General features: G+C 38.7%; 1 protein-coding gene across 1 annotated transcript in view; it reads right to left on the minus strand.

Moving 5' to 3' along the window:
* Positions 1-25822, minus strand: part of LOC124607123 (THO complex subunit 1) — a 92451-nt gene that overhangs the window by 2235 nt on the left and 64394 nt on the right. Inside the window, exons 10-12 of the mRNA XM_047139329.1 lie at positions 10693-10842; positions 3169-3316; positions 46-324 (exon numbers count right to left, since the gene is read on the minus strand). Coding sequence (XP_046995285.1) covers positions 46-324; positions 3169-3316; positions 10693-10842 — 577 coding nt within the window. The remainder of the gene's footprint in view (positions 1-45; positions 325-3168; positions 3317-10692; positions 10843-25822) is intronic.

A 25822-nucleotide genomic window follows, 5' to 3' on the forward strand; every position in this document is an offset into this window, starting at 1 on the left:
AATTTTAATGAAACATAATAAGTGGAGCATAAAAACACACAGCACCTCACTGGAGAAGTCAAGTCTGTATGCCAGTTTTTTCCAGTCCTCTCCCAGTAGTGAGGCAACAGCAGACAGTTGTGCCTGTGTCGGTTTCCGAGGTGGTGGTGTAGGATGACGATCATGTGAATCATGCATATGATGATCACTTTCGCCTTCTTCTGGCTCTGTTTCTTCCTCCTTCACTTCTGTTTTTAACAGCTCTTCTTCTTCTTCCTTGTTTTCTGCTTCAAGAACTTCAACTCCTCCACGTGTCTCATCTACTGCCGTAGCAGATGCCGACATCTATCCATAAACAGAACAGTAATGACATGACTGAATTAAAAATGGTGAAACAATCATTAATGTAGAAGAAAACAATGAAGGATTAGGAGCAAGAGAAAATGTGGCAGGAACAAGGGGTAAAACATCTAGACAATGCAATACTAATAAATAATGGAATGTGTAAAAGTAACAACTCATCAAATAGTTCAGGCACTGAGTGGTCAATAGGCACAAAGACAGAAAACATTACTAAGCTTTTAGACAATGTCCTTTTCTGGGCCAACAGAATCATGCACATAAACATACATCCAATCACATATACCTGCCTGGGTACATTGTCCTAGCTGACTACATTGTGCAGGCAATGCAGCAATCAAGCTACAGCAATGGTACAACAAAGCTGGCTGAGAAAATGTCACTGTGCAGGTGCATGTGTCTGTGCTTTTTTTTTTAGGTTAGCATCATTTTATCTCCAGAATATAAATCAGGATGCTATTGACTACTCAGTGCCTCGACTAAATGGTGAAAAATTGTGAAAAGGATAGATTGCTACTCACCATACAGGGGAGATGTTGAGTCGCAGACAGGCACAACAAAAAGATTGCCAAACATTTAAGCTTTTACTCATAAGGTGAACACAGCTCACACCCACATGTGATTAGTTAGCTTTACTCCTCTATGAAGTTAAATGTACTGAACTTTCAGGATAATATTTCAAGTCTTATTAACATGGAAATTACATAACAATGTTGATTTGGTAATGGGAAATCCTAATTGGAATGTAAATAATGAAGGAGTAAAGATTATACTATCATATGAAGTCCATTCTGGGAAAAATTATCTTTTTCATTATGTGCAAGGACTGAAACACCTTCACTGCATTCCTGTCACAGTAAAGATCAGAGTTTCAGTCATACTTTTTCATGTTCAACAAAATCAGTGAGTGATTAAAAGTGAACTAAATTACAGCTTGACCAATAATGCACATTAAAAATTCCCATGATGAAAATGGATTATCAAAATGTTTATGCAGTGCCCTTCAATTCTTGCAGTTCATAAAATCTGTGGACCAAAACAGCTCTACCATGAAGAGACATACTGACAGCAGCACAGTTCACTCTTTTGTCATCATTAATTCGCAACTGGCACTTCAGACAGTGCCCATGTGTAAGGAAGCCCATGTGCTGGTGATAGAGTTGTAGATGCACCAACAAAAAATTCACGAGGTGACTGAAATTATTCAGCAGCCAGACAATGTCAATAGAGAGGACAGCTAAAAACCTCCGGCATCCTGCTACCAGCTATCGCAGTCCAATGGGCCACAAGTGGTCACGGGCAAAAAGCCTTGCCAGACACAGGTGCAACAGACTAAACAAACAGCTACAGGAGAACAGTTGGTGCATTTCTGATAAACCAGGAGGAAAATGTGTCCACCAAAAGCCATGTGCTGATTTGCAGACTGTCACCAATCAGTAACAAGCCAGGTAGCCCACCAATAGCTTCCTCCCTACCTTTCCCCTTTCTGTCATGACTATCCTATTATATTCGAAGGCCAATAAAGTTTGAAAAATATGACATATTGACACCAATCATCTCAACAAATAGAGCTACATTCCCTCCACTAAAACCAGTCTTGTCCTGAGGAAGGCTGTTGTAATATGGTCAAAGCATTAGTTGAAAGTTTATAATGAAAGTATTACATACAATGACGCGGTACAACACCCAAAAGAATTTTAATCATCAAGATCAGAGTGACTTAATGTATAAATTTCTATATGTTTCAATCTCTCTCTCTCTCTCTCTCTCTCTCTCTCTCTCTCTCTCTCTCTCTCTCTCTCTCACACACACACACACACACACACACACACACACACAAACTGATGTATATGCATGACATGACAACAAGTGTCGTGCGTGGATTAGGTTTGCTTCTTGATTACAAAAGAGAGAGTCTGTGGTCTCTTTGGGAATTTAGAAATGAAACAGCCAAATGATGCTGGGAGGAATAGGAAACAGAGAAATTTTCTCAATGAGGACAGGCAAGGCAGTACAAGACTCAGCTGAGGTGCTTCCTATCACTGCAAATGTAAAGTAGTAGTATCTATGCATGTATGAAGAAACTTGAAAAAATGTGAATAATAGGCTGAATTACTCATTTGGAAATCAAGGAAGGAGACTAAGAACATAGGGTGGAGAAGACAGACTATATGTACGGTATGAATAGAAATGAAAATGGCAACATAACAGAATTGGCACAAATATTTAAATTCTTTCTTAAGTTAGAATGTGCTGTAATTTAACTGTCTTCACTTTCCTATTTTTTTCAGATACTGATAAAACAACTTTCTAGAAAGCTCGATGTTCCTCTGATACCAACCAACCCTGCATGCTCTTGTAATGTTCTTGTAAGGATGGACATTTCATACGTATTACATTCACTATTACCATAAACTTGAATCTGAGGATTCCCCTTTCCTCTCTCTACACACATGATAAGTTATCACTGCAAGATAGTCTTTTCAAACTCCTAACTTCTATGAAGGCTCAAATAAGTAAAAAACAAAAAAAAAGGATACACTATTTAATAACAAAATTTGCAAGAGCTTTCTTACCTAAAAAAAAACACAAAATAAAAAAAAACTACAACTTATAATCACAGACATGTTTACACACAGAATACTATTCAATAACCCATAACTTTCTTTAAGCAACAAATCACTTTAAGAAAAAGAGGACAAAAAAACAACTCATATAAATTCTTTACTGTAACAGATTCCTTAACCAACTACAGAGTCAGATGCGCTTATTAACAAAGATGTTCAAATAAAGTTTGATTTAATTTAAAAGATAAACAGGAACTCTTACTGGTCTGTCCCTGGCAACTTTCTTGATCATTGTTTCAAGATAATCAGACAGCTTGTGGATCGGATTGTTGCTATGTGTGAAAAAATGTGGACTCCTGCGTGCCAGCAGGCGCAGTGCCCGCCATCCAAAATTTGCATCAAATACTTTCCTGGGGAAAGACATCCAGATTATATTATTAGTGCATTAGTTTTGCAGTTTCACACAGCAATGATTATTCAAATATTTATGAGTATAATGCAACACCCATGAAACTAATAAGTAAGGATGCACAGCAACATTTATTAAACCATAGTTAAATGATTCTATTACAAGGCTGTCAACTTAGATCTAAAATCATTGCAAATCAGTTTTAAAACCATGTGAAATAAGGAGATAGTGCCATATAATTTTTGTAGCTGTTGTCCTTTCTGGAATCATGTAGTTCAATCAGAGAGGCCATTTTCTCTCTCTCTCTCTCTCTCTCTCTCTCTCTCTCTCTCTCTCTCTCCCCCTCTCCCTCTCTCTCTTGGGAATGCACTGCCATAATGAAATATTATAATAAAAATAATAATTATTATTGTTATTAACTGTATTGGCCTCATTGTGCCACTTCAATTGTTCCAAATTAAATTTTTCTTTGAGGGTTGTACTGATTGGTTCTTGTGTGCCATCCAATACCATTATATTCTTTACAACCGCAATTTTCTCAGTTTTACTGAAATCTCTATAGCCTCTCTATGTCTCGTTTCTGCTGAAAATTTGTGGTTCTTAAGAAGAGTACTATTTTATCTTTGTTCTCTGCATCTGTTATCCTGAGTCCAACAGCTATAAGTTCTTGCTGAAATTCTTGAATCCATTGTCCTCCAGTCTTTTTTCTAAGATTTCTCACCAGCAGTTGTAAAATCCTGTTTCCTTGCATTAACAGGATGTGAAAGAAATAAAAGAGTCTTTTCGTCTTCATATGCCAGCGACTGGGTCAATCTATCAACGGACCATTTCGTCAGGGAGAATTCTCCAGATTTCCACACTACTTCAACATGGTATTTTTTATTTATGCAAGTTCTGATGATTATTCTTTCGATTTTGAGCAGCTAATCAGTTTGTCTTCCTTAATTCTGAAGAGGGTTTCGAAAAAATAAGTATCTTCCAGGAGAATCATGGTTTTATAGTGTCAATTGACAAGCATTTCTTAATACATGTTGACAGGTTAGAAATTGAGGTTTTTTTTCATTTTATTGCTTCTATTTATCAATGTTTTGTTCCCATTTAAGTTGTACTGGACAATTTTTCCAAAATACAGGGTTATTATAATTCAAATTTTGCTACTTCTCAGGGCCCCCGTGACAAACGAGTGTTTGTAGGAAATGAAACTTCGTGTAAACACTGTAAGAACTTGCAGAAGAAAAGTAATGAACTAACCATTGAAAGAAAAACATTTTAATTTCCACATGAGAGGATAACATTTGTTAACTGCGTACCATGTTTACGTAACGAGTTACAAATTTTGCTCTATGTGACGACTGTCTGCATCCATGACAGTCTGGAACAGCACTGGACATTGCCTTACTACTGCCCAAAACAATGGTGGACCACGGAATGTTCAGCTGTCGTGCACTGCTCGATGACTGCACATTGCGTCCACCATTCTCAGCCACGTCAATGGTCACAAATGGCTGTTGGCCTCTCCTAGGAGCAATTTCCAAATCACCAGTTAATTTGAACTTTTGAATCATGTTTTCATTGATACTCATGAAGAGCAGCAGCAGTGTTGCTGCTGTTTCAATAAAATAGCTTTACAAGTGAAGGCCTGCTCACCTTGATCAGACCCATGTTGACTGACTGCAAATGTAATGCAGAATGATGCTTGTGTTTCAACCAAACATTTCCTTACCATTACCGCCACCTAATAGCAAGTCGTGACACTAACACCACCAACAATGTAAAATTTAGGTAAATAATTTTCCATCTACACTGATTCAAGTAACAAAGGTTTAATTATAACCACCCTGTATTTAAACTGTAGAACTATGTTAATTTTTTTCTGATTGTTTATAAAGATTTTGCCAAAACTTCATGATGTAATCAAGGGCTACATTGAAGAGCAGTGTGGACAATCCATCATCTTGTCTAAGACTGGTTTTTATTGTGGAAGCTTTTGAAATTTCTTCCCTGGACTTTATCTTGGACTTTCTGTTGGTTAAAGTTAATCCGATGATTTTTATTAATCTGAGGTGAAGACCAAATAATCTAAGGATTTTTACAAGTGTAGTTCTATGGATACTATCATACGCCCTTTTTCTTTTAATATATGAATGAAATAAAGAGAAGTTTATTTCTGTACTTGAAATATCCCATTGTTACTTTCAGGTGGAGAATTTAGTCTGGGCAGCTTTTTGTATAGGTTAAATTCTCCTTGGTATTCTCCAAGTTGCACTTCCAGAGTGCTTTCGATCTTGTTGTAAATTTATTGCAGAAACTTTTCTATGTGCAGTCCAGAAAGGTTTTATTTCCTTTTGTAAATAGTGGGTGGATTATTTAAGTGGTACAGTGCTCTATGATTCACACTTCGACTATGTACTGGTGGAAATTTATGGCTATTCGTTTTCCTGTGTGTTCCCAGATTTCTGCATAAATTAGGTCTTTACTACTTCCCTTGAAAGTTTTTAGTTCTTTGATTTTGAGTTCTACCTCATTAACGGCTAGAGGATCTATATCACTAATCAGTTATCCTAGAACCTATTACTATTTGCAGGTCACCTATTTAATTTAATTTTCAAAATTTTGCATAGTTATTGACCAAATTTAAAAATTTAAAATTCTGTCATAATCTACTTGTTAAGAAGCGTACTCTTACGTTAAAAGTTTAACACAATAAGACAAGTATTTCAGTTAGAAACTGTATGTTTGTCTTGAGGCACCATAACTGATGGTGCGCAAATATCCGAACTTTATTCATCCAGTATTTTAGAATGAGAGCACTTAGCAACTTCCACAAACTTTGCACATAATGTCAAATATTTATGAAACTTTTTCTCAACTGGCACCCACACAAATTAATGAAAGGAAAAACTTTATTGTTTACTATATCTTCGCTGTTCATGCAATAAAACTTCAGCATCAGACTTGACATTTTAATTTCTTACTTCTTAACTACTAACTCTATTTGCAAAACACTATGCAGGCAGCATCTACATATATCACTGAATGTACCTGCAATATTATATCACAGTACAACACACACATCAGGAGATATGACGTCATAAGCACTGAGACATGTAATAAGTTGTTTCTGCATAAAATGGTGTGCAAATTACCTAGAATATATTCATTCAGTGTTTCATAATGAGAGCCCTTGACAATTTCCAACAAACTTAAAGCATAGTTTCAAAACTTTTCTAAATTTTTTCTCGGTTATGTAATCAACGTCAAATATTAACTCATTTGTACAGTAATCAGACATTGGAAGCTGTTTTATACATGGGAATTCGATTCTTTAAAGAAGTGGGAGTTTACTGAACAATTAGCTCGAGTGGTTAAAATACACCTGTCCATGTTTAACTTGAAATAACCTGCTCCAATGGGCCATTGCAGTTTAAAAGTTTGTAGAATGTCTCTGAGAGGATCTCTTCATTTTCTTGGTTACAATGAGGTAATTTTCCTGATTTATCTCTCAGTATTAATTTTAAGGGATCATAACAAAAATAACATCAAACTCTTAAAATCCACATGCAACATTACATTAGAAAAACTATATATGCATAGTATATAGCTTATTAAAACACATACAAATTTTTTTTAAAAAGGCATACCAAAGTGTAATCAGTTTTCTGATAGTTCAACTCATTCCATTATGTAACACACACTGAGCAGCCAGAACATTATGAACACCTACCTAATAGCTGTTTTGTCCACCTTCAGCACGGATAACGGCAGCGACACATCATGGCATGGAAGCAATGAGGCCTTGGTAGGTTGCTGGAGGGAGTTGGCACCACACATGCACACACAAGTCACCTAATTTCCATAAATTCTGGGGAGGGGGACGATGAGCTCTGACGCCACATTCTATCACATCCCAGATGTGTTCGATAGGGTTCACATCTAGCGAGTTGGGGGGCCAGCACATCAATTGGAAGTTCTCATTGTTTCTCCAACCACTCCATCACACTTCTGGCCTTGTGACAGGGCACATTACCTTGCTGAAAAATGCCACTGCCATCGGGAAACATGACAGTCATGAAAGGGTGTACATGTGGTCTGCAACCAGAGTACATTATTCCTTGGCCATCATTGTGCCTTGCACGAGCTTCACTGGGCCCACAGATGCCAACATGAATGTTTCCAAGAGCATAATGGAGCTGCCATCAGCTTGCCTCCATCCCACAGCACGAGTGTCAAGGAGCTGTTCCGCTGGGAGTCATGGATTTGTACCCTCCCACTGGCATGGTGAGGAAAGTATCGGAATTCGTCAGGCAATGCAACACTCAACCACCGCGCCAACATCCAGTGCCAATGGTCATGTCTCCATTTCAGTCGTAGCTGCCAACGTCGCGGTGTTAACATTGGCACATGCATGGGTCATTGGCTACAGAGGCCCATCATTTGGAGTGTTTGGTGCACTGTGTGTTCATACACACTTGAACTTTGCCGACCATTAAAGTCAGATGTTAGTTCCACCACAGTTGGTCGTCTTGGTTTCACCATTTGTTGAAGACACTCACCACAGCACACCTTGAACACCTGACAAGTCGTGCAGTTTCCAAAATGGTCGTGTCAAGCCTATGGGCCATCACAAACTGCCCTCCGTCAAACTCAGTTAGAACATGTGCCTTCCTCATTCTACACACAGAGAGCACAATCATTGATACTGCATGCACCATTGCTACCACCTGGATCGGTTACTATCGATAGCAGGTTAATGGTCATAATGCTCTGGCTGATAAGTGTATATGTCTTTATACATATACTGGAGAAAATGAACAAGACTGCTTGCATTACTAAGAAACTATATGCCATCCAATCACATGGAAAACAACAGGCAGAAATATCTGTAGCAGAGAAAAGAAGGAATTCAGGTGTGTGGTCTCTAATAGACCCTATTTTGAGTGTGACCAGACTTCCCATAAGTATGGTCCAGCAGAGTAAAAGAACACACTTTAAGTAAACTGCTAACTCACTGTCCGAGTTGATCAATTTTGATGAAAATTGTCACAACACAATGACAAAAAATAATCCTGCACTAATGTGTTATAACAAACAGTTATTTAATCTAGGAGCACTCATGCTATGAGCATTTTGTGCACTGAAATTTTAAAATATTTGGCATTTTGTCAAGACTGGCTACATGGCTCTCGTTCGCTCAGTAACTAGGTTTTATACATTCCCCAACCTGCAAAAAGTGTTGTCGTCATGTCAGCATATGGGTGTTGCTCAAAGAGGTCAGTTGGCTGTGCCAGTGATTGCCATGCAGCATTTAGTTCACTATGCAAGTGTCAACATAAGTATATATATATTGTAAGTATATATTTCGCTATTCATATTTTTTCAAATGCCATTTTATGTGTATTGCACTTGGTTGATTGTTTCTATATTATTTATGATGGCTAAGTGTATATGAAATGAGTAAACTAACATTTATTTTGTATTATTATAGATGAACAGACAAGAAGGAAGTTATCCTGGACAGTAAGTTATAAAACAATTTTCAACGAATTGAAGTTTCAGACACTGAGAAATCCAGTGGCATGTGTCAAGACTAGCCAAGAGACAAAAACCAGAAGATAAAAAATGCATGTAATCATTGTCAACAAATTTTGTGCAATGAACATGCTGTAACATTATGTGGTTTGTGCATATGATGAAGATCAAGTCACAAAAGCTAAATAACAAGAAATTCTTGTTATGTTTTTATTACTGCTTCACAATACTGGTGATACTGATTGTCCTAAGATTATTATCAACAATATAGACTTATAAATTATAGAGCGCAGCAATCAGTCGTCCTTTTCTCTTTTTGCTTTTCTTTTATTTTTCTTTCTTTCTTCCCTTCTTTTTTTTTTTTACGCGTAATAAAACCTACAAAAAAAGAGGCAGACTGATTGCTGTGCTCTATAATTTATAAATCACATAACAGTCGCTGAGTGCACCCACTTTCCTAATGGAAGGTAACCTGAACAATATAGATATACTAATTGTTTTGTATTGCAAGTAAAAATTTTAAATAGTAAAATATGAGCATTTTATTATAAAAATAACAAGACACATACTAGTTTACACATATTAGGTACATTTCAGACTGCTTGTTGAATGTGAGACAATGCTTGGCATGCAACTGATCGCATAACTTTTAAAGACGTGAGTTCTCACGGGTTAATAATGTGAACAGTTTAGTACATCTTACATAAGTAAGAATTCGCAGTTCTAATTTCTCCTTCATAGGGAATTAAAAGGAAATACCTTCACCATTTGCCACATCTTTAACTATTGTTTGAATTTTGAAGACAACAGTTTTGGCTTTCTGCGACTCTTCGTGATATAAAGTCATAAACTAATACTTGGTCTGGTCATCATATAGTTGTGGTGCCCAGTTCAGCACCCACAATAATCACATTTATCAGAGATTATTGTTTTCAAAGACACTCTGATGTCCTTCTTTTCTATCTATATGCACAATCATCAGAAAATGAATGTGAGACACTGCAGGAAATAATATTTTACTTGCACATATATTTACTTGTTACATGACAAATCATCGTTTGATTAAAGGAAATTTAAGCAACGCCCATCTTCAGAAGCACACTACCATCTTCTTGTTTCGGTTTAAAATAAGATCTAGTATTCTACTTCTTTGACAATGCTCATCTACCAATATTGGCAACTAATAACAGTTTCGGGGAATGAAATGAATGTCTCTACTAATAATCATTAGCTGCCTTTTATTTACAGTCTCTGAGGATATTTTCAAATAATGTCTGTATTGTGTAGGTGTGAATAATACGAGATCTCAGTAACAAACAAACAATGCTGTATGGAACACGTTTTACACTATCTTTGCAGTAATTATGTACAGCATACTGTGTCACTGGTGGAGACAGTGATTATCCTTCATGATTTGCTGTCATGCTCAACTAGTATCTTTGAACTAGCCACTAACCAAGATTAACCTGAGGTTGTTATATCAATTACGTAGATAACAACATTTTGTTTACAATGGGTAACAAAATGACTAAACTGTTCACAATAGGCAAACCTCAGTGTAGTCATTGTTTACTCTTATTTCACTAAACATTGAAGAAAAAGCATTTGATAAGCCTTAGGTGACACAATTGGAGCAATGAGAAAATAATTTTTGCTGTTGAACTTGCCTTATTCCAAAACCAAAGCACAAATAATAGCCACTGCAAATTAGGCTACACATTAATGACCAATTGGAAATTAAAACTAAATATTTATAATGTAAAAATGAAGGTAACATTGAACAGAATACCAATATTTACAAAGGAAGAAAAGACTAAGAAGTTCACAAGAATAATAAAGATGGCTTACTTGTATTCATCTTCCACTTGAGCAGCTGGATCTAGTTGTTCAATTGCCTCCTGGAAATAGCTCTCTAAAGTTGGAAGGAAATCTCTATCTTTTGATCTGCATGCATCCATATTATTTGGATAGACATTCCACAGCTTTGTAAGCTCTGTGCTGGTATTGAAAGTATGACAAAAGTTATTAATCTGTTAGTTAATGCATAATGTGCATCATTCTGGAACTGAAGATATTTTATAGAATGCCATATAAACACAAAAACACAACACTAGTCAATAAAACACTGTTTCCAACACCTAATGAATTATACAAAGACACTTCCTCAAGGAAAACACAGTATATCAAACATAGACTTCATTTACTTCCGGTACAATGGACGTGGAAGAATTATGGGCAAAGTTTAAACACATTGTAAATCACGCATTGGACAAGTATGTGCCGAAAAAGTGGGTTACGGACGGAAAATACCCACCGTGGTTTAACAGTGCAATTCGGAGAATGCTCAGGAAGCAAAGGCAGTTGCACTCATGGTACAAGAAAGATCGGGAGAATGAGGACAGGCAAAAGTTAGTAGAGATTCGTGCTGCTGTAAAAAGAGCGATGTGCGAAGCATTCAACCACTACCACCGTCTTACCTTAGGAAAAGATCTTGCTGAAAACCCAAGGAAATTCTGGTCTTACGTAAAATCGGTAAGCAGGTCAAAGGCTTCCATCCAGTCACTCACTGATCAGTCTGGCCTGGCAATGGAAGAAAGCAAAACGAAAGCTGAAATTTTACATTTAGCATTTGAGAGGATCCTACAGACGTACCGTCGTTTGAGTCTCGTACAGATTCCCGTATGGAGGACATAGTGATAGACGTCCGTGGTGTTGTGAAGCAGCTGAATGGGTTGAAAATAAATAAATCGCCAGGTCCTGATGGGATTCCAATTCGGTTTTACAGAGAGTACTCTACTGCATTGGCTCCTTACTTAGCTAGCATTTATCGCGAATCTCTTGCCCAACGTAAAGTCCCAAGCGACTGGAAAAAAATGCAGGTGACGCCTGTATATAAGAAGGGTAGAAGGACAGATCCTCAAAATTACAGACCAATATCCTTAACATCGGTTTGTTGCAGGATTCTCGAACATATTCTCAGTTTGAATATAATGAATTTGCTTGAGACAGAGAAGTTGCTGTCCATTCATTAGCACGGCTTTAAAAAGCATCGCTCCTGCAAAAAGCAACTCGCCCTTTTTTCACATGATATCTTGCGAACTATGGATGAAGGGTATCAGACGGATGCCATATTCCTTGACTTCCGGAAAGCATTTGACTCGGTGCCCCAATGCAGACTCCTAACTGAGGTACGAGCATATGGGATTGGTTCCCAAGTATGTGTGTGGCTCGAAGACTTCTTAAGTAATAGAACCCAGTACGTTGTCCTTGATGGTGAGTGTTCATCGGAGGTGAGGGTATCATCTGGAGTGCCCCAGGGAAGTGTGGTAGGTCCGCTGTTGTTTTCTATCTACAGAAATGATGTTTTGGATAGGGTGGATAGCAATGTGCGGCTGTTTGCTGATGATGCTGTGGTGTACGGGAAGGTGTCGTCGTTGAGTGACTGTAGGAGGATACAAAATGACTTGGACAGGATTTGTGATTGGTGTAAAGAATGGCAGCTAACTCTAAATATAGATAAATGTACATTAATGCAGATGAATAGGAAAAAGAATCTTGTAATGTTTGAATGCTCCATTAGTAGTGTAGCACTTGACACAGTCACGTCGATTAAATATTTGGGCGTAACATTGCAGAGCGATATGAAGCGGGACAAGCATGTAATGGCAGTTGCGGGGAAGACGAGTAGTCGTCTTTGGTTCATTGGTAGAATTGTGGGAAGATGTGGTTCATCTGTAAAGGAGACCGCTTATAAAACACTAATACGACCTATTCCTGAGTACTGCTCGAGCATTTGGGATCCCTATCAGGTCAGATTGAGGGAGGACATAGAAGCAATTCAGAGGCGGGCTGCTAGATTTGTTACTGGTAGGTTTGATCATCACACGAGTGTTATGGAAATGCTTCAGGAACTTGGGTGGGAGTCTCTAGAGGAAAGGAGGCATTCTTGTCATGAATCGCTACTGAGGAAATTTAGAGAACCAGCATTTGAGGCTGACTGCAGTACAATTTTAGTGCCGCCAACTTACATTTCGCGGAAAGACCATAAAGATAAGATAAGAGAGATTAGAGCTCGTACAGAGGCATATAGACAGTCATTTTTCCCTCATTCTGTTTGGCAGTGGAACAGGGAGAGAAGATGCTAGTTGTGGTACGAGGTACCCCTCCGCCACGCACCGTATTGTGGATTGCAGAGTATGTATGTAGATGTAGATGTAGATCTTCAATAATGTAGAAACACCTGCTTCTCCACCCCACCACCCCCCGGCAGACGCACAATAAAGCTCACCCCAAACATTCAAAATTACTGCTGCACTGGATAAAACTACAAACCAAAATTAGAAACAAGTAAGTGATGACAATAACATAGTATCCCTTGACAAATATGGTGACCTAAGTTCACTTCCATGTCTCATTCTGTGTATTAAAATGAGAGATGGCAGGTAAGGGTGAAGTGTAGAATGTGTATAAAACAACGAAATACACAAGATATGCGCAACAAGATGGGAAATAAAAGAACAGGACATACACCACTGCTGCTCTTGAAAATGTTTTTAAAAATTAAAAACTCTCTAAGCAAGTTCTTCTGACTACTTTGCAGATAAAAAAGAATAAATGCAAGTCGACCTGTACAAATCCACTTTCACGATTAATACGAGGGCGGTTCAGAAAGTAACCTCCGATTGGTCACAGTGCGGGTTGTGGGGGGAGTAGCGACGCCATCTGTGCGTTCACGCACTCAACAGGTCAGTCGGCATCAAGCCGTGGTCGAGTGAACGTCGTACCTGCGCTAGTTTAGTTTTTGTGGCAGTTTGAAATGTGTGCTGCAATAGAAAACCCCGCTAAATGTGAAGTGCATGCTGTCATAAGGTTTTTTACAGCCAAAGGATATTCTGCAGCAGCTATTCATCGTGAGCTTTGTGCTGTGTACGGACCAAGAGTTATGAGTGAAGGAGTTGTCCGTGAATGGGTACGTTTATTTAAAAGTGGACAAGAAAACGTTCATGATGAAGAGAGGAGTGGTAGACCATCATTGGTGACTGACGAACTCGTTTAGACAGTTGATGCAAAAGTTCGTGAAAATCGACGTTTCTCAATGTCGGAGTTGTCTACTGGTTTTCCACAGATTTCTAAGACTCTCTTGTACGAGATAGTGACAGCAAGATTGGGTTACCGTAAGTTCTGTGCACGATGGGTGCCCAAAATTCTTACCGACCACCACAAAACTCAAAGAATGGCCTCTGCATTAGACTTTCTGTCACGTTATGAGGACGAAGGAGAACCATTGTTAAACAGAATCGTGACTGGTGACAAAACCTGGATTAAGTACGTGAACCATGAGACAAAAGAACAATCAAAGATGTGGGCACATTCAAATTCGCCTACCAAACCAAGAAAAGCCTTGCAAGATTTTTCTGCCAGAAAACTGATGGCAACGGTGTTTTGGGATGCCAAAGGGGTGTTGTTGGTTGAATTCATGGAACGTGGTACGACCATTAATCAAGACGTGTACTGTGAAACAATAAAAAAGTTACGACGGGCTATACAGAACAAACGCCGTGGTATGCTGACTTCCGGTGTCGTTTTTTTGCACGATAACGCCCGTCCTCACTCTGCTCGCAGAACAACGGCCCTTCTTGAGTCCTTCAAGTGGGACGTTATCAACCATCCACCTTACAGCCCAGACCTGGCGCCAAGTGATTATCACCTCTTCATGCATTTGAAGAAATGGCTCGGGTCACAGCGGTTTGATGACGACGAAGAGCTCAAAGATGCGGTCACAGGCTGGCTCCAGGCACAAGCGGGTGATTTTTATGCAGAAGGAATTTCAAAGCTTGTGAAGAGATATGATAAGTGCCTCAATCGCTATGGAGACTATGTAGAAAAATAGTGCAAAGATGTAGTTGTAAGATGTATAAATTAAAATATTTTTATTTAACTTGGTGTATTTTTTTAAATCAACCGGTGGTTACTTTCTGAACGGCCCTCGTACAATCTCAGGTGAGCAATCAAAACAGAATAAAAATACACATATAATTTTTATGCTTACAATAAAAAAGCAACTATGAACTTTCTCTAATATTAAACAATGGAAAATCCACGGTGGATTGTCTAATATTTTTATGGAAATGAATAAAGATGACATATAGGTGGTGAAACATGTTTGGGGAAATAGAAATACTCTGCATTTTGCAGAAGGCAGAGTTTAAAAACCAAAATTTAAATCACAAACATGGACAAAATACCAGCACAAGCTTCTCATGTTAGCAAGATGATTAAAAGAAAGAGCAGTTCCTTTAGGGGAGACAGGTAGAATGACAAGAAAATAGTTTTTGGCACCAGACTTTTGAAATTACTGCAAGTAATTATTCCAAAATCACATGACACACAATTGTTAATGTGGCTTTCAGTCCAAAGACTGTTGTAATGCAGCTTTCCACACTAGTCATCCTGTGTAAGCCTCATCATCTCTGCATAAATACTGCAAATTACATCCATTGGAACCTGCTTATACTGTGGTCAAACTCCATCTACAATTTGAACCCCCCAAACATCCCTCCAACACATAAAAGATGAGTTCTTGATGCCTCAGAATGTGGTCTATTAATCAATCCCTACTTTTGGGCAAGATTGCCATAAATTTCTTTCCTCCCCCAGTCGTTTCAGCACCCCTTCATTAGTTATGCAATCTGCCCATTGAATCCTCGTCATTCTTCTGCATAACATACCACAAGCTTCTATTCTCTTCTTGTATGAACTGTTCCTTTTCCACATTTCACTTCAGTATAAGGCTACTCTCCAGAGAAGTCTTCCCAACACTTAACCTCAAAGTCTTTTTTTTCTTTTGCTCTCACAACCTTAAATTCACTTATCAAATTTCCTCTGGTTTCCTCTACTGCCAGCTCAATGTACGGAATGAATAACACTGGAGATATGTTCCAATCCTGTCTCACTCACTTCTCAACCATTTCCGTCTAGTTTCTGTACATGTGGTAGATAAATTTTTGCTCCATATCTACAGAATTTCAACGAGTATATTTCAGTCAATATTCTCAAAAGCTTTTTCTATGTCTACAAGTGTTATAAACATACAATGGCTTTCTTCAATCTATCTTCCACGGTGAGTCATAGTGTGCCTTATACTTTTCCACATTTCTCCAGAGGCCAAGCTGATCTTCATACAAATTAGCTTCTATCAGTTGTTCTATCCTTCTGTAGATAATTTGTGATAGCAGTTTGCAACAATGCTTATGGAATGTTGGTTCAGTAATATATCTGTTACTTGCTTATCTTTTACTGGGATTACTATATCATTCTTAAAGTTTGGAGGGATTTCGCCTTTCTCATATGTATCGCATACAAGGTGGAACAGTTCTGTTACTGTATGATCTCCTTGGGAGTCTCATAATTCAGAGAGAATGTTGTTCACTGTAAGTGCCTTGCTCAGACTTAAGGTCTTTCATTAGTCTGTCACATTCTCCTTGCACTATTGTATCTCCCAAATCATCTTCAGTTACAACCTCTTACCTTCCTATGATACTGTCTTCAGGTTCGTTTCCTTCATATAACCCTTCTATACAGTGTGATTCACAATTTCTGTGACACAGTTATAGGTGTTGTAGAGGGGACTCAAGGCAACATTATTTGGCAATAAATCCATGTCCATAAATGTGCTGACTGGAAGATAACATGACTTTGAAAGAACATCACAAAATATGCTGCATATGTATCAACCAACTCACACTTGTGTGAACTACAACATATGCTCGAAATAGCGACCAAGAGTTTCGTTGCACAAAGTGTACCAGTGACCAATGTTCACAGACATTGGTAAAAATTCTTGGAGTGTCCTGAATGACCTCAGCTGCAGCCATTACACAAGTAAGGAGATCATCCTGTGATTCCACAGAGTCTCATGAACAACACTCTTCAAGTAGCTGCACAGGAAAAAGTCCAGAGGTGTTAAATGGGGTGATTATGATGGCCAACGAATCGATCCACTCGGACCTACCCACCCGTCCCCTAATGTTTGGTGAAGCTGCTGACGGATGTCATGTGAAAATAGGTTGGTGTGACATCATGCTGAAACCATATCGCCTGATGAATCATACTGCCCGACAGATATGCAATGGCTCATCCTCCAAATGCTGCACCAGTACGTCTTCCAGCAAGGCCAAGACCCTGTGACCCATTAGACACACTAGTAGAATACATGGGCCAATCAGATGGCCCTGCGTATCATCACCCCACACATTAACACCTAAACTACGCTGAAATCCATCTGGATGTGTGGCATTAAGGATTCCCTCATCCCAAATGTAGCTGTTGGAATGGTTGCCCAGACCATTGTTTGTAAAATGTGTTTCATCTATAAAAAGAATGATCTGGGGAAAGTCTGGAACATCAAAACAGCAATGTAGGAACCATGTACAGTAATTGGCATGTGGCACAAAATCAGCTGGACCCAATGCCTGTGCCCTCTGGAAGTTCATGGAGAACTCAGCAGACACAGATCTGGGATATATCCACAGTTGTTGTGGGTATTCATTAACAGGTTCCTCTTCCACAACAATAGCGAGATGTTTCCAGCCATACCAACAACCACCCCTATTAGCCTTGAAGCCATTGTTCCTAACTTATGGAAATGGCATGTGATGCTAGGGCATAACCCAGAAATCGTTTGTGATTCAGGAGTTGTGCTAATCGACCATTTCATCCACTTTTTACCGTAGATGAGCAACATGAAGGGATACTTGAAAATGTGTACTCTGCCATTCTTGTACTGCACCATCCTTCTTGATCACTCAGTGGCAACTGATGTACAAGCACTCCAATTCATTGGGTTGTTCTCTGATGAGATGTCACACAAGGCACCAACCTCCAGTGCCTTCCATCATTCAAAGTCATTATCTTCCAAATGGCACATTTCTGGACATGGATTTATTACTAAATATTGTTGTCCTGAGTCCCCTCAAAAACACCTATAAATGTGTAATAGGAGTTCTGAATCGCCCTGTACATTCCTTTTACCTTTTGGCTTTCTTTCCTTGCTTAGTACTGGCTTGCCTTTTCATCTCTTGATATTCGTACAGCTGCTTCCCTTTTCTCCAAAGATGTCCTTATTTGTCCTGTTATGGCACATCAGGTGTGCTTCTACAGCTTTGAATTTCAGCTCTAACCATTCACGCTTTTCTATTTTGCACTTTCTGTTGATCTCAATTTTTTTTATAGAAACATTCCTTTTTGCCTGCATCACCTGTATATTTCTTCCTTTTGTCAGTGAAATACAATATCTTGAATGATACTGAAGGATTTCTACTTAGAATTGTCTTTCTGCCTATTTCATCTTCTGCTGTTTTCACTACTCTCTCTCTCTCTCTCCCTCTCTCTCTCTCTCTCTCTCTCTCTCACACAGCTACCCATTCATCTTCTATTACATTTCTTTCTGATGTTCCAATCAATCATTGCCTAATGCTCCCTTTGAAATTCTCAAGGACCTCTGGTCCTTTCAACTTATCCACATCACATTTCTCTAATTCCCTACTTTTCACAGTTTTTTAGGTTTAGTCTGCATTTCATAACCAATGAACAGATAGCCATACCATAGGTGCAACCACAACTGAAGGGTATCTGTGGAGAGGCCAGAAAACAAACGATTCGTGGAGAGGAGAGGTAGTGTTTTCAATAGCTGCAGGGGCAACAGTCTGGATGACTGACTGATCTGGCTTTGTAACATTAGCCAACATAACCTTGCTGTGTTGGTACTGTGAACAGATGAAAGTAAGGAGAAACTACTACAGTCATTATTTTTTCCGAGAGCATGCAGCTCTACTGTACAGTTAAATTATGATGGTTTTCTCTTGGGTAAAATAGCACCTTTTGGGTCTCTTGTTGGTGGCAGGATGTTGTCGATAAGAAGGGGGGGGAGGGGGGGGGGGACTGGCACTCTACAGGTCAGAAAATGGAATGTTAGGTCCCTCAACCAGTCAGGTTGGATAGGAAATTTAAAAAGTGAAAAGGGTAGTTTGGGAATTAGTGAAGTTAGGTGACAAGAGGAACACGATTTCTTGCAACTGAGTACAAGGTTTCAAATACAAAACCAAACAACGGTGCTGCAGGAGTATGTCTATGAATAAGAAAATAGGAATGCAGATAAGCTATTACGAACAGCATAGTGAACGCATTATCGTAGCCAAGATAGACATAAAGCCAACATTTACCACAGTAGTACGAGTCACACAGCAACTACTACCAAAGATGAAGAAGAGATTGAAAGAATGTGTGACGGAATGAAATAAATTATTCAGACAGTTACAGGAGATGAAAATTTAATTGTGATTGGAACTGGGTTCAATAGTATGATAAAGAAGATTGGGAAAGAAGATTATAAATGAGGAAGAGACCTGGACACATAAAGGTTTTAGGCTGATTATATTATGATAAGACAGAGGTACTGGATCCAGATTTTTAAACTCAAAAACATTTCCAGGGACATACGTGGAATCTGACCACAATTTATTGGTGATGAACTTTACAGTAAAACTACAGAAACTGCAAAAAGGTAGGACATTAATGAGATTGTGACCAGGATAGGATGAAAGAACCAGAGGTTCCTGAGAATTTCAGAGGGAGTAATAGGCAACAACCGACTGAAACACAGGAAAGGAATATGGCAGAACATGACTGTGTAGCTTTGAGAGATGATATAGTGAAGGCAGCAGAGGACCAAATAAGTAAAATGACTAGGCCTAGCAGAAATCCTTGGTTTTCACAGGAGATACTGAATTTTAACTGAAGACAGAAGAAAACAAAAATTAAGCCTGCAAACGGGAATATGGGCATCTAAACAGTGAGACTGGTGCAAAATAGCTAAGCAGGAAGGTCTAGAGGTCAAATGCAAGGTATTAGAAGCATACATAACTAGGAGGAAGGTAGACACCGCCTATAGTAAAATTAAAGAGGCCTTTTGAGAAAAGAGAAGTAGCTGTTTGAACATAAAGATTTCGGTTGGAAAACCAGTACTATGCAAAGAAGGGAAGGCTGAAAGCTGGAAGGAGTATATAAAGGGGCTATATAAGGGAAATGAATTTGAAGGCAATGTTATATAAAGGGAAAGGGAAGTAGATGAAGATGAGATACAGATGTGATATTGCAAGGAGAATTTCACAGAGTGCTAAAAGACCTAAGTCGAGACAAGGCCCCTGGAGTAGATGCAATTCCTCAGAACTACTAATCTCCTTGGGAGAACCAACTGGGAACAAAACTATTCTATCTGATGTACCAGATTTATGAGACAGACAAAAATACATCTATATCTATGTCTATATTCTGCAAACCACCATGAGGCACATGGCAGAGGGTATATCCTATTGCACAAGTTATTAGGGTTTCTTCCTGTTTCGTTCATGTACAGATCATGGGAAAAAAGACTGTTTGAATGCCTTTGTGCTTGCAGTAATTATTCTAATCCTATCCTCATAATCGCCATGTAAGCAAACGTAGGGGGTTGTAGTATCCTCGAGAGATCATTTAAGGCCAGTTCTTGAAACTTTGTTAATAGACTTTCTTGGTATAGTTTACGTATCTCTTCAAAAGTCTGCCAGTTCAGTCCCTTAGTATCTCTGTGACACTCTCCCATGGATTAAACAAACCTGAGACCATTCATGCTGCCCTTCCCTGTATATGTTCAATTTCCCTATCTGGAAAAGGTCCCATGCATTTGAGCAATCTTATTTGTTACAATACCACACAAGTGATTTGTAGGCAATCTCTTTTGTATACTGATTGCACTTCCCCAGTATTCTAACAATAAACTGAAGCCTACTACCTGCTTCACTGAGCCTATGTGATCATCTCATTTCATATTCCTACAGAGTGCTTGCTGATTCTAACAAAGCCTGATTTTACTACTAATATTGTATGCAAGGTCATTAATATACATGAACAGTAAGGGCCTGAAAACACTTCCCTGGGGCACACCCAAAGTAACTTCAACATCTGACAAGGACTCTCCATCGAAGAAAACATGCTGCGTCCTCCCTGCCAAAAAGTCCTCAATCCAGTCACAAATTTCACTTGATGATTGTACTTTTGACAATAAACGTAACGCAGTACTGAGTCAAATGTTTTTCAGAAATCAAGAAACACTGCCTTGATCCAACGTTTTCAGTATGTCATGAGAAAACTGCGAGTTAGGTTTCACTTGATCAATGTTTTTGAAATCCATGCTGATTAGTACTGAAGATGTCATTCTGTTCAGGATACCTCATTATGTTTAAGCTCAGAACATGTCGATGTCTAGGGTCTTGGACGGTAGTTTTGTGGATCACTTCTACTACCCTTCTTGCAGATGGGTGTGACCTGTGCTTTTTTCCAATAACTGGGCAAGGTTTTTTGTTTGAGGGATCTATAATAGATTATAGTTAGAAAGGGGGCTAACTCAGCAGCAAATTCAGGATGTAATCTGACATGGATTCCAATGGGGCTTGAAGCTTTGTTCAATTGCAGCTGTTTCTCAACACCACTGACACTAATACTTATTTCATTCATCATTTCAGTGGTTTGACGATTAAATTGGGCAAGTCTCCTGAGTTTTCCTTTGTAAAGGAACATTTGGAAATGGAGTTAAGCATTTCATGTTTTGCTTAGCTACCCTCAATTTCAGTTACTGTCTCATTTGCTAGGAACTGGACACTAACTTTGGTGCCACTAACAGCCTTTACAACCAACCAGAATTTCTTTGGGTTCTGTGAAAGACCACTTGACAATATTCTGCTATGGTAGTTGTTGAAGGAATAACACACTGCTCTTTAGACAGCCAAATGCATTTCATTCCGCATCTCTCTATCTATAATCATATGCTTCAATTTACACCTATTATGCAGTAATTTCTGTTTCTTATAAGTTTCTTTACAGTGACTGTATACCATGGAGGTACCCTTCCATTATGAACTGTTCCACGGGGGTACATATTTACCTAGTGCAGGGTCAATTATTCTTTTAAACTTGATCCAGAGTTCCTCTACATGCTCCTGACCTGTGCTGAAAGTTTCAAGTTCTCCACTGAGATATGACACAGCCAATTTTTTATCTAGTTTAGTGAACATATTTATCTTTCTGCTTGTTTTAGTTAACCTTTGTACTTTGGTAATCATTGTTGCCACAACCATGGCATTGTCACTGATACCAGTTTCAATGTGGATATCCTCAAAGAAGTCAGGTCTGTTTGTTGCCGTTAGATCCAACATATTTCCATCATGAGTGGGGTTCCTAACTATCTGTAGTTTTCAGAGAAGGCAATTAGTAAAGTTTCACACCAAGTCTGGCTTCAGTTGCCAGAGACTGTGGTCACATGTGTGTGAGAGAGTCTTGTGTGTGTGTGTGTGTGTGTGTGTGTGTGTGTGTGTGTGTGTGTTTTTTTTTTTTTTTTTTTTTTTTTTTTTTTTTTTTTTTTTTTTTTAACAAAGGCCTTGTTGGCTGAAAGTTTATAGTGTGTCCGTCTTTTTGTTGTGCCTATCTGCGTCTCAGCATCTCTGCCATATGGTGAGTAGCAACTATCCTATTTATATCGGGTTTTCCATTGTTATATTTTGACTTTTGTTCTTTTAACCAACACTCTGGCATTTTTAGCATTTAAATATTATGATAGATAAATAAAAATAATTAAAATCACATTCATAAAGATTCCAAATGGAAAAAGAATGATAGGAAGAAAAAAATAAGAGTAAATAACAAAGTTAATTTGATAATTAAAATGATGTGATAAAAGGATTAAAAATTAAAAAGTACAAGTAACTGAAGAAAAATAATGATTAAAGTTATTCTGATAAAGATTTTTAAATAAAAATTTTGGTATCTCAAAGGATCTGAATCGGCAACCTGTTGGACTTGACTGTATACCAAGAGGCCACAGGGTCAAATCGCAGTCAGACCTTGGATTTTTCAGTCTGTGTTTTCACCCACCCTTTACCTCTCAATGGTATGAGAAGGTGCCAGATATGACACTACACATTAAACCAGATGTCCCTTTTCCCCTGTTGGATAACTAGGGTAGATTAGGGACACACAAGTTGCCAAAGTGGTGTCCAATTGAAAGACATGCAACAACAAGCCAGAGAGTCACAAGAAATTATTATTATTAAGTGACACCCATAATAATGTCAGAAATGCATCTTGACTGTGGACAACATTATTGATTTTAATGCTCTCAAGAATCAAACAATTTTTTTTCTTTTTTTTCCAATTACTTGCAAACGAGGGACCACTTTGATCATTGTGATACCCAGAACCCTAACCTACACCACAGTATAGGTGGTTTCAAAACGTTGATCCCACCCATGGAGACCACCTCTTGTGAAAGAAAATGAGGAAACAAAGGGCACTAGTGAATAAAAGAAGGTTACAGATCAATAATTTGTTGTCATAAGATCACTAGATATGGAGCATCAGTTTATTTGTACTAGGAGGAAATCAGCTCTGGCCTCTTTATTGAAACCATCTAGACAGTTGCCACAGGTGATTTACAGAAACTATGGAAAGCTTAACTCAGTATGGCTGAATGACAATATGGATCCTATTTCTTTTGAACATCAGTCCAGTATTTTAACCACTGCATCATGTCATTTTGCACTACCATTGAAATATTGCACACCACGTGAAACAGCAAAAGGAAAGAAATGTTACTTAAATTAGTGAACTCAACAATAGCTTTGACCAAGTGCAAAATCATAAAACTGGAGAAATATCAATACAAAATATTAGGGAAATCTTCAATGAGAAATGTGTATGCAAAATAGATTTCTGTAAATACTAAGTATGAAAAGAATGCAAAGCTGTGTTAATGTTTGCCAGAACTTGGTTAGAATGTGTGTGTTTGTGGTTTTAAAAAAATGGGCAATCAATGGCAAGGTCATCAGCACCCTTAAAACATCAGTAGGAACAAATGTAGTTAAAATGGCATAAAACAAGAAAGACCATGTCTTAACAAATCATTGAATTATTCTCAACTCACTCACTGGCAGCCACACAATCACGCAGCTCACATCCTTTAAGATGATGTAAAAACAGACAGATGTTCTAAAACTGGTTACTGAAACGCAAGTAATGTAAGAGGAGAGCTAAAATAATTGCAAAGCAAAATGTGACTGACTGATCACTTACAAAAAACATAGATGAACCGACCAACCTGATAACATATTAAAAACATCTTCCTAAAATTTTAAGGGATGTGTTGGACAGTTAACACATTTAAAAATCGTACAGCATTCATTTGGCTGTCTGTTAAAATAGAGGGCAAGTCTGTAGGCACAAGAGCTGCTGCCCTCTGGTCGGGGAGGAGGGGGGGGGGGGGGGGGGACACAATTTACAAAAATGTGGTGCACCATGATCTGTATGCCACAAGCACCTCATATTGGAGAGTCCTCTCACCGAAGCAAGAAGCTATGCATCATAGGGGTGTGTCCAGTGTGAAGGCAAATGAGGAGGACCTCATCCTGTCTGTGTGGCTGGAAGGAGCTATGCCATAACCAAGATGTTGATTTTACTGGACACAGCTTATTAACTATCACTTCCAGTCACTCTCCTTCCCATCGACACGTGACTCTGTACCTCAATAGTGAAGTGATAGCACATTGAGGGGTGGCACACTGAACTATCTGTGGACTGCAACACACATCCTTGGCTGCTACAGCCATCATTCCATTTTCTGTAATCCCCATGTGCCCTGGAATCAAACAGAAAGTCACCTCCTTTCCCAGCCTTTGTAGGTGGAAAGGGCATCCTGGATACTCTGGGCTAGTTTATCTGCTAGGTACAACTATTGTAGAGAGAGAAGGGCACTCAGGGAGTCAGATCACATGAGGAATTTAACAGCCACAACACATTTCACCTGTTCAAGTGTCTGCAAGATTGCGTGTAATCTCACATCGAGGAAAGTGTAGTCTTGAAAGCAGCAGATATCGAAGACACAATCAGGAAAAACAACAGAGCAACAAATGGAGTCCTGTTTAGACTCATCCACGAATACAGCCATTCAGTTGTGATGCTCATTCAGAATATCACACTATAGTGTATTAAAAAATAGAGCAGAGTCAGGAGTGCAGCCTCTCCAGTACTTCATTAAATCTAAAATTACTCTGGGCCCCTGCAGCAACCTGGATGACAGTTGATTAAAGCCCTGGATGTAGGTTTGTACTTGCCTCACACTAAGTGACCCCAGACCATGCTTCATGTGGGTTCCAATTGAACTTGATGCTCGTAGAAGATGGGAGGACAGGTGTTTCATAACTGGATGAGTGACAGTATGCTGGTGAATTGAGAGCAGCAACGAACTTACATGCTTGATTGTTACAGGCAGTTTCCCAGCCTCAGCACAGACTGGCAATGGGGCTGGTCCTAAAGGCCCCCATGGTCAGCCTGACCCTCTCAAGATGGATGGCATCAATGCTCTTACAGCAAACTTGAGCAAACACACCCTGTTTACTCCTCAAGACCTGTAGGTAAGGCATTTTGAAATGATTGCTTTCTGGATCCTTGTCTTAATGTTCTTTAGGTGTGGTAATCACAAAATTTTTGAATACAAAGTGAGGCTCAGGAATCTCACAGAGTCTTTAAAATGTACACTGGTGCCCTTCATAAACAAGTCCGATAAATTAAAGATACAACAAGACTAATTAAAATGAAATATCTACATAAAAATGAAAATCTGTCTTTGTAGCTCACTCCTCCAACCCCTTCACTGAAAGTTGTAACTGACAAGTTCCACAAATAGGGGTTCCTCATCACAGACATTACACTGTTAATGGCTATGAATGAGACAATGACATTTAAAACACTTTCATGAGGAACAACATTCTCCTGCTCAAGACTATCTGACAGCATGTCACCAATTCAGTACCGAAGAAAGCATTGTGATAAGAAGGACTGGATGAATAGGGGGAAGTGGTCATGAAAGCTACATTGGTGGAGCTGTCTCAAAACA

This window comes from Schistocerca americana, chromosome 3 (genome assembly GCF_021461395.2).
Source record: "Schistocerca americana isolate TAMUIC-IGC-003095 chromosome 3, iqSchAmer2.1, whole genome shotgun sequence".
NCBI lineage: Eukaryota > Metazoa > Arthropoda > Insecta > Orthoptera > Acrididae > Schistocerca > Schistocerca americana.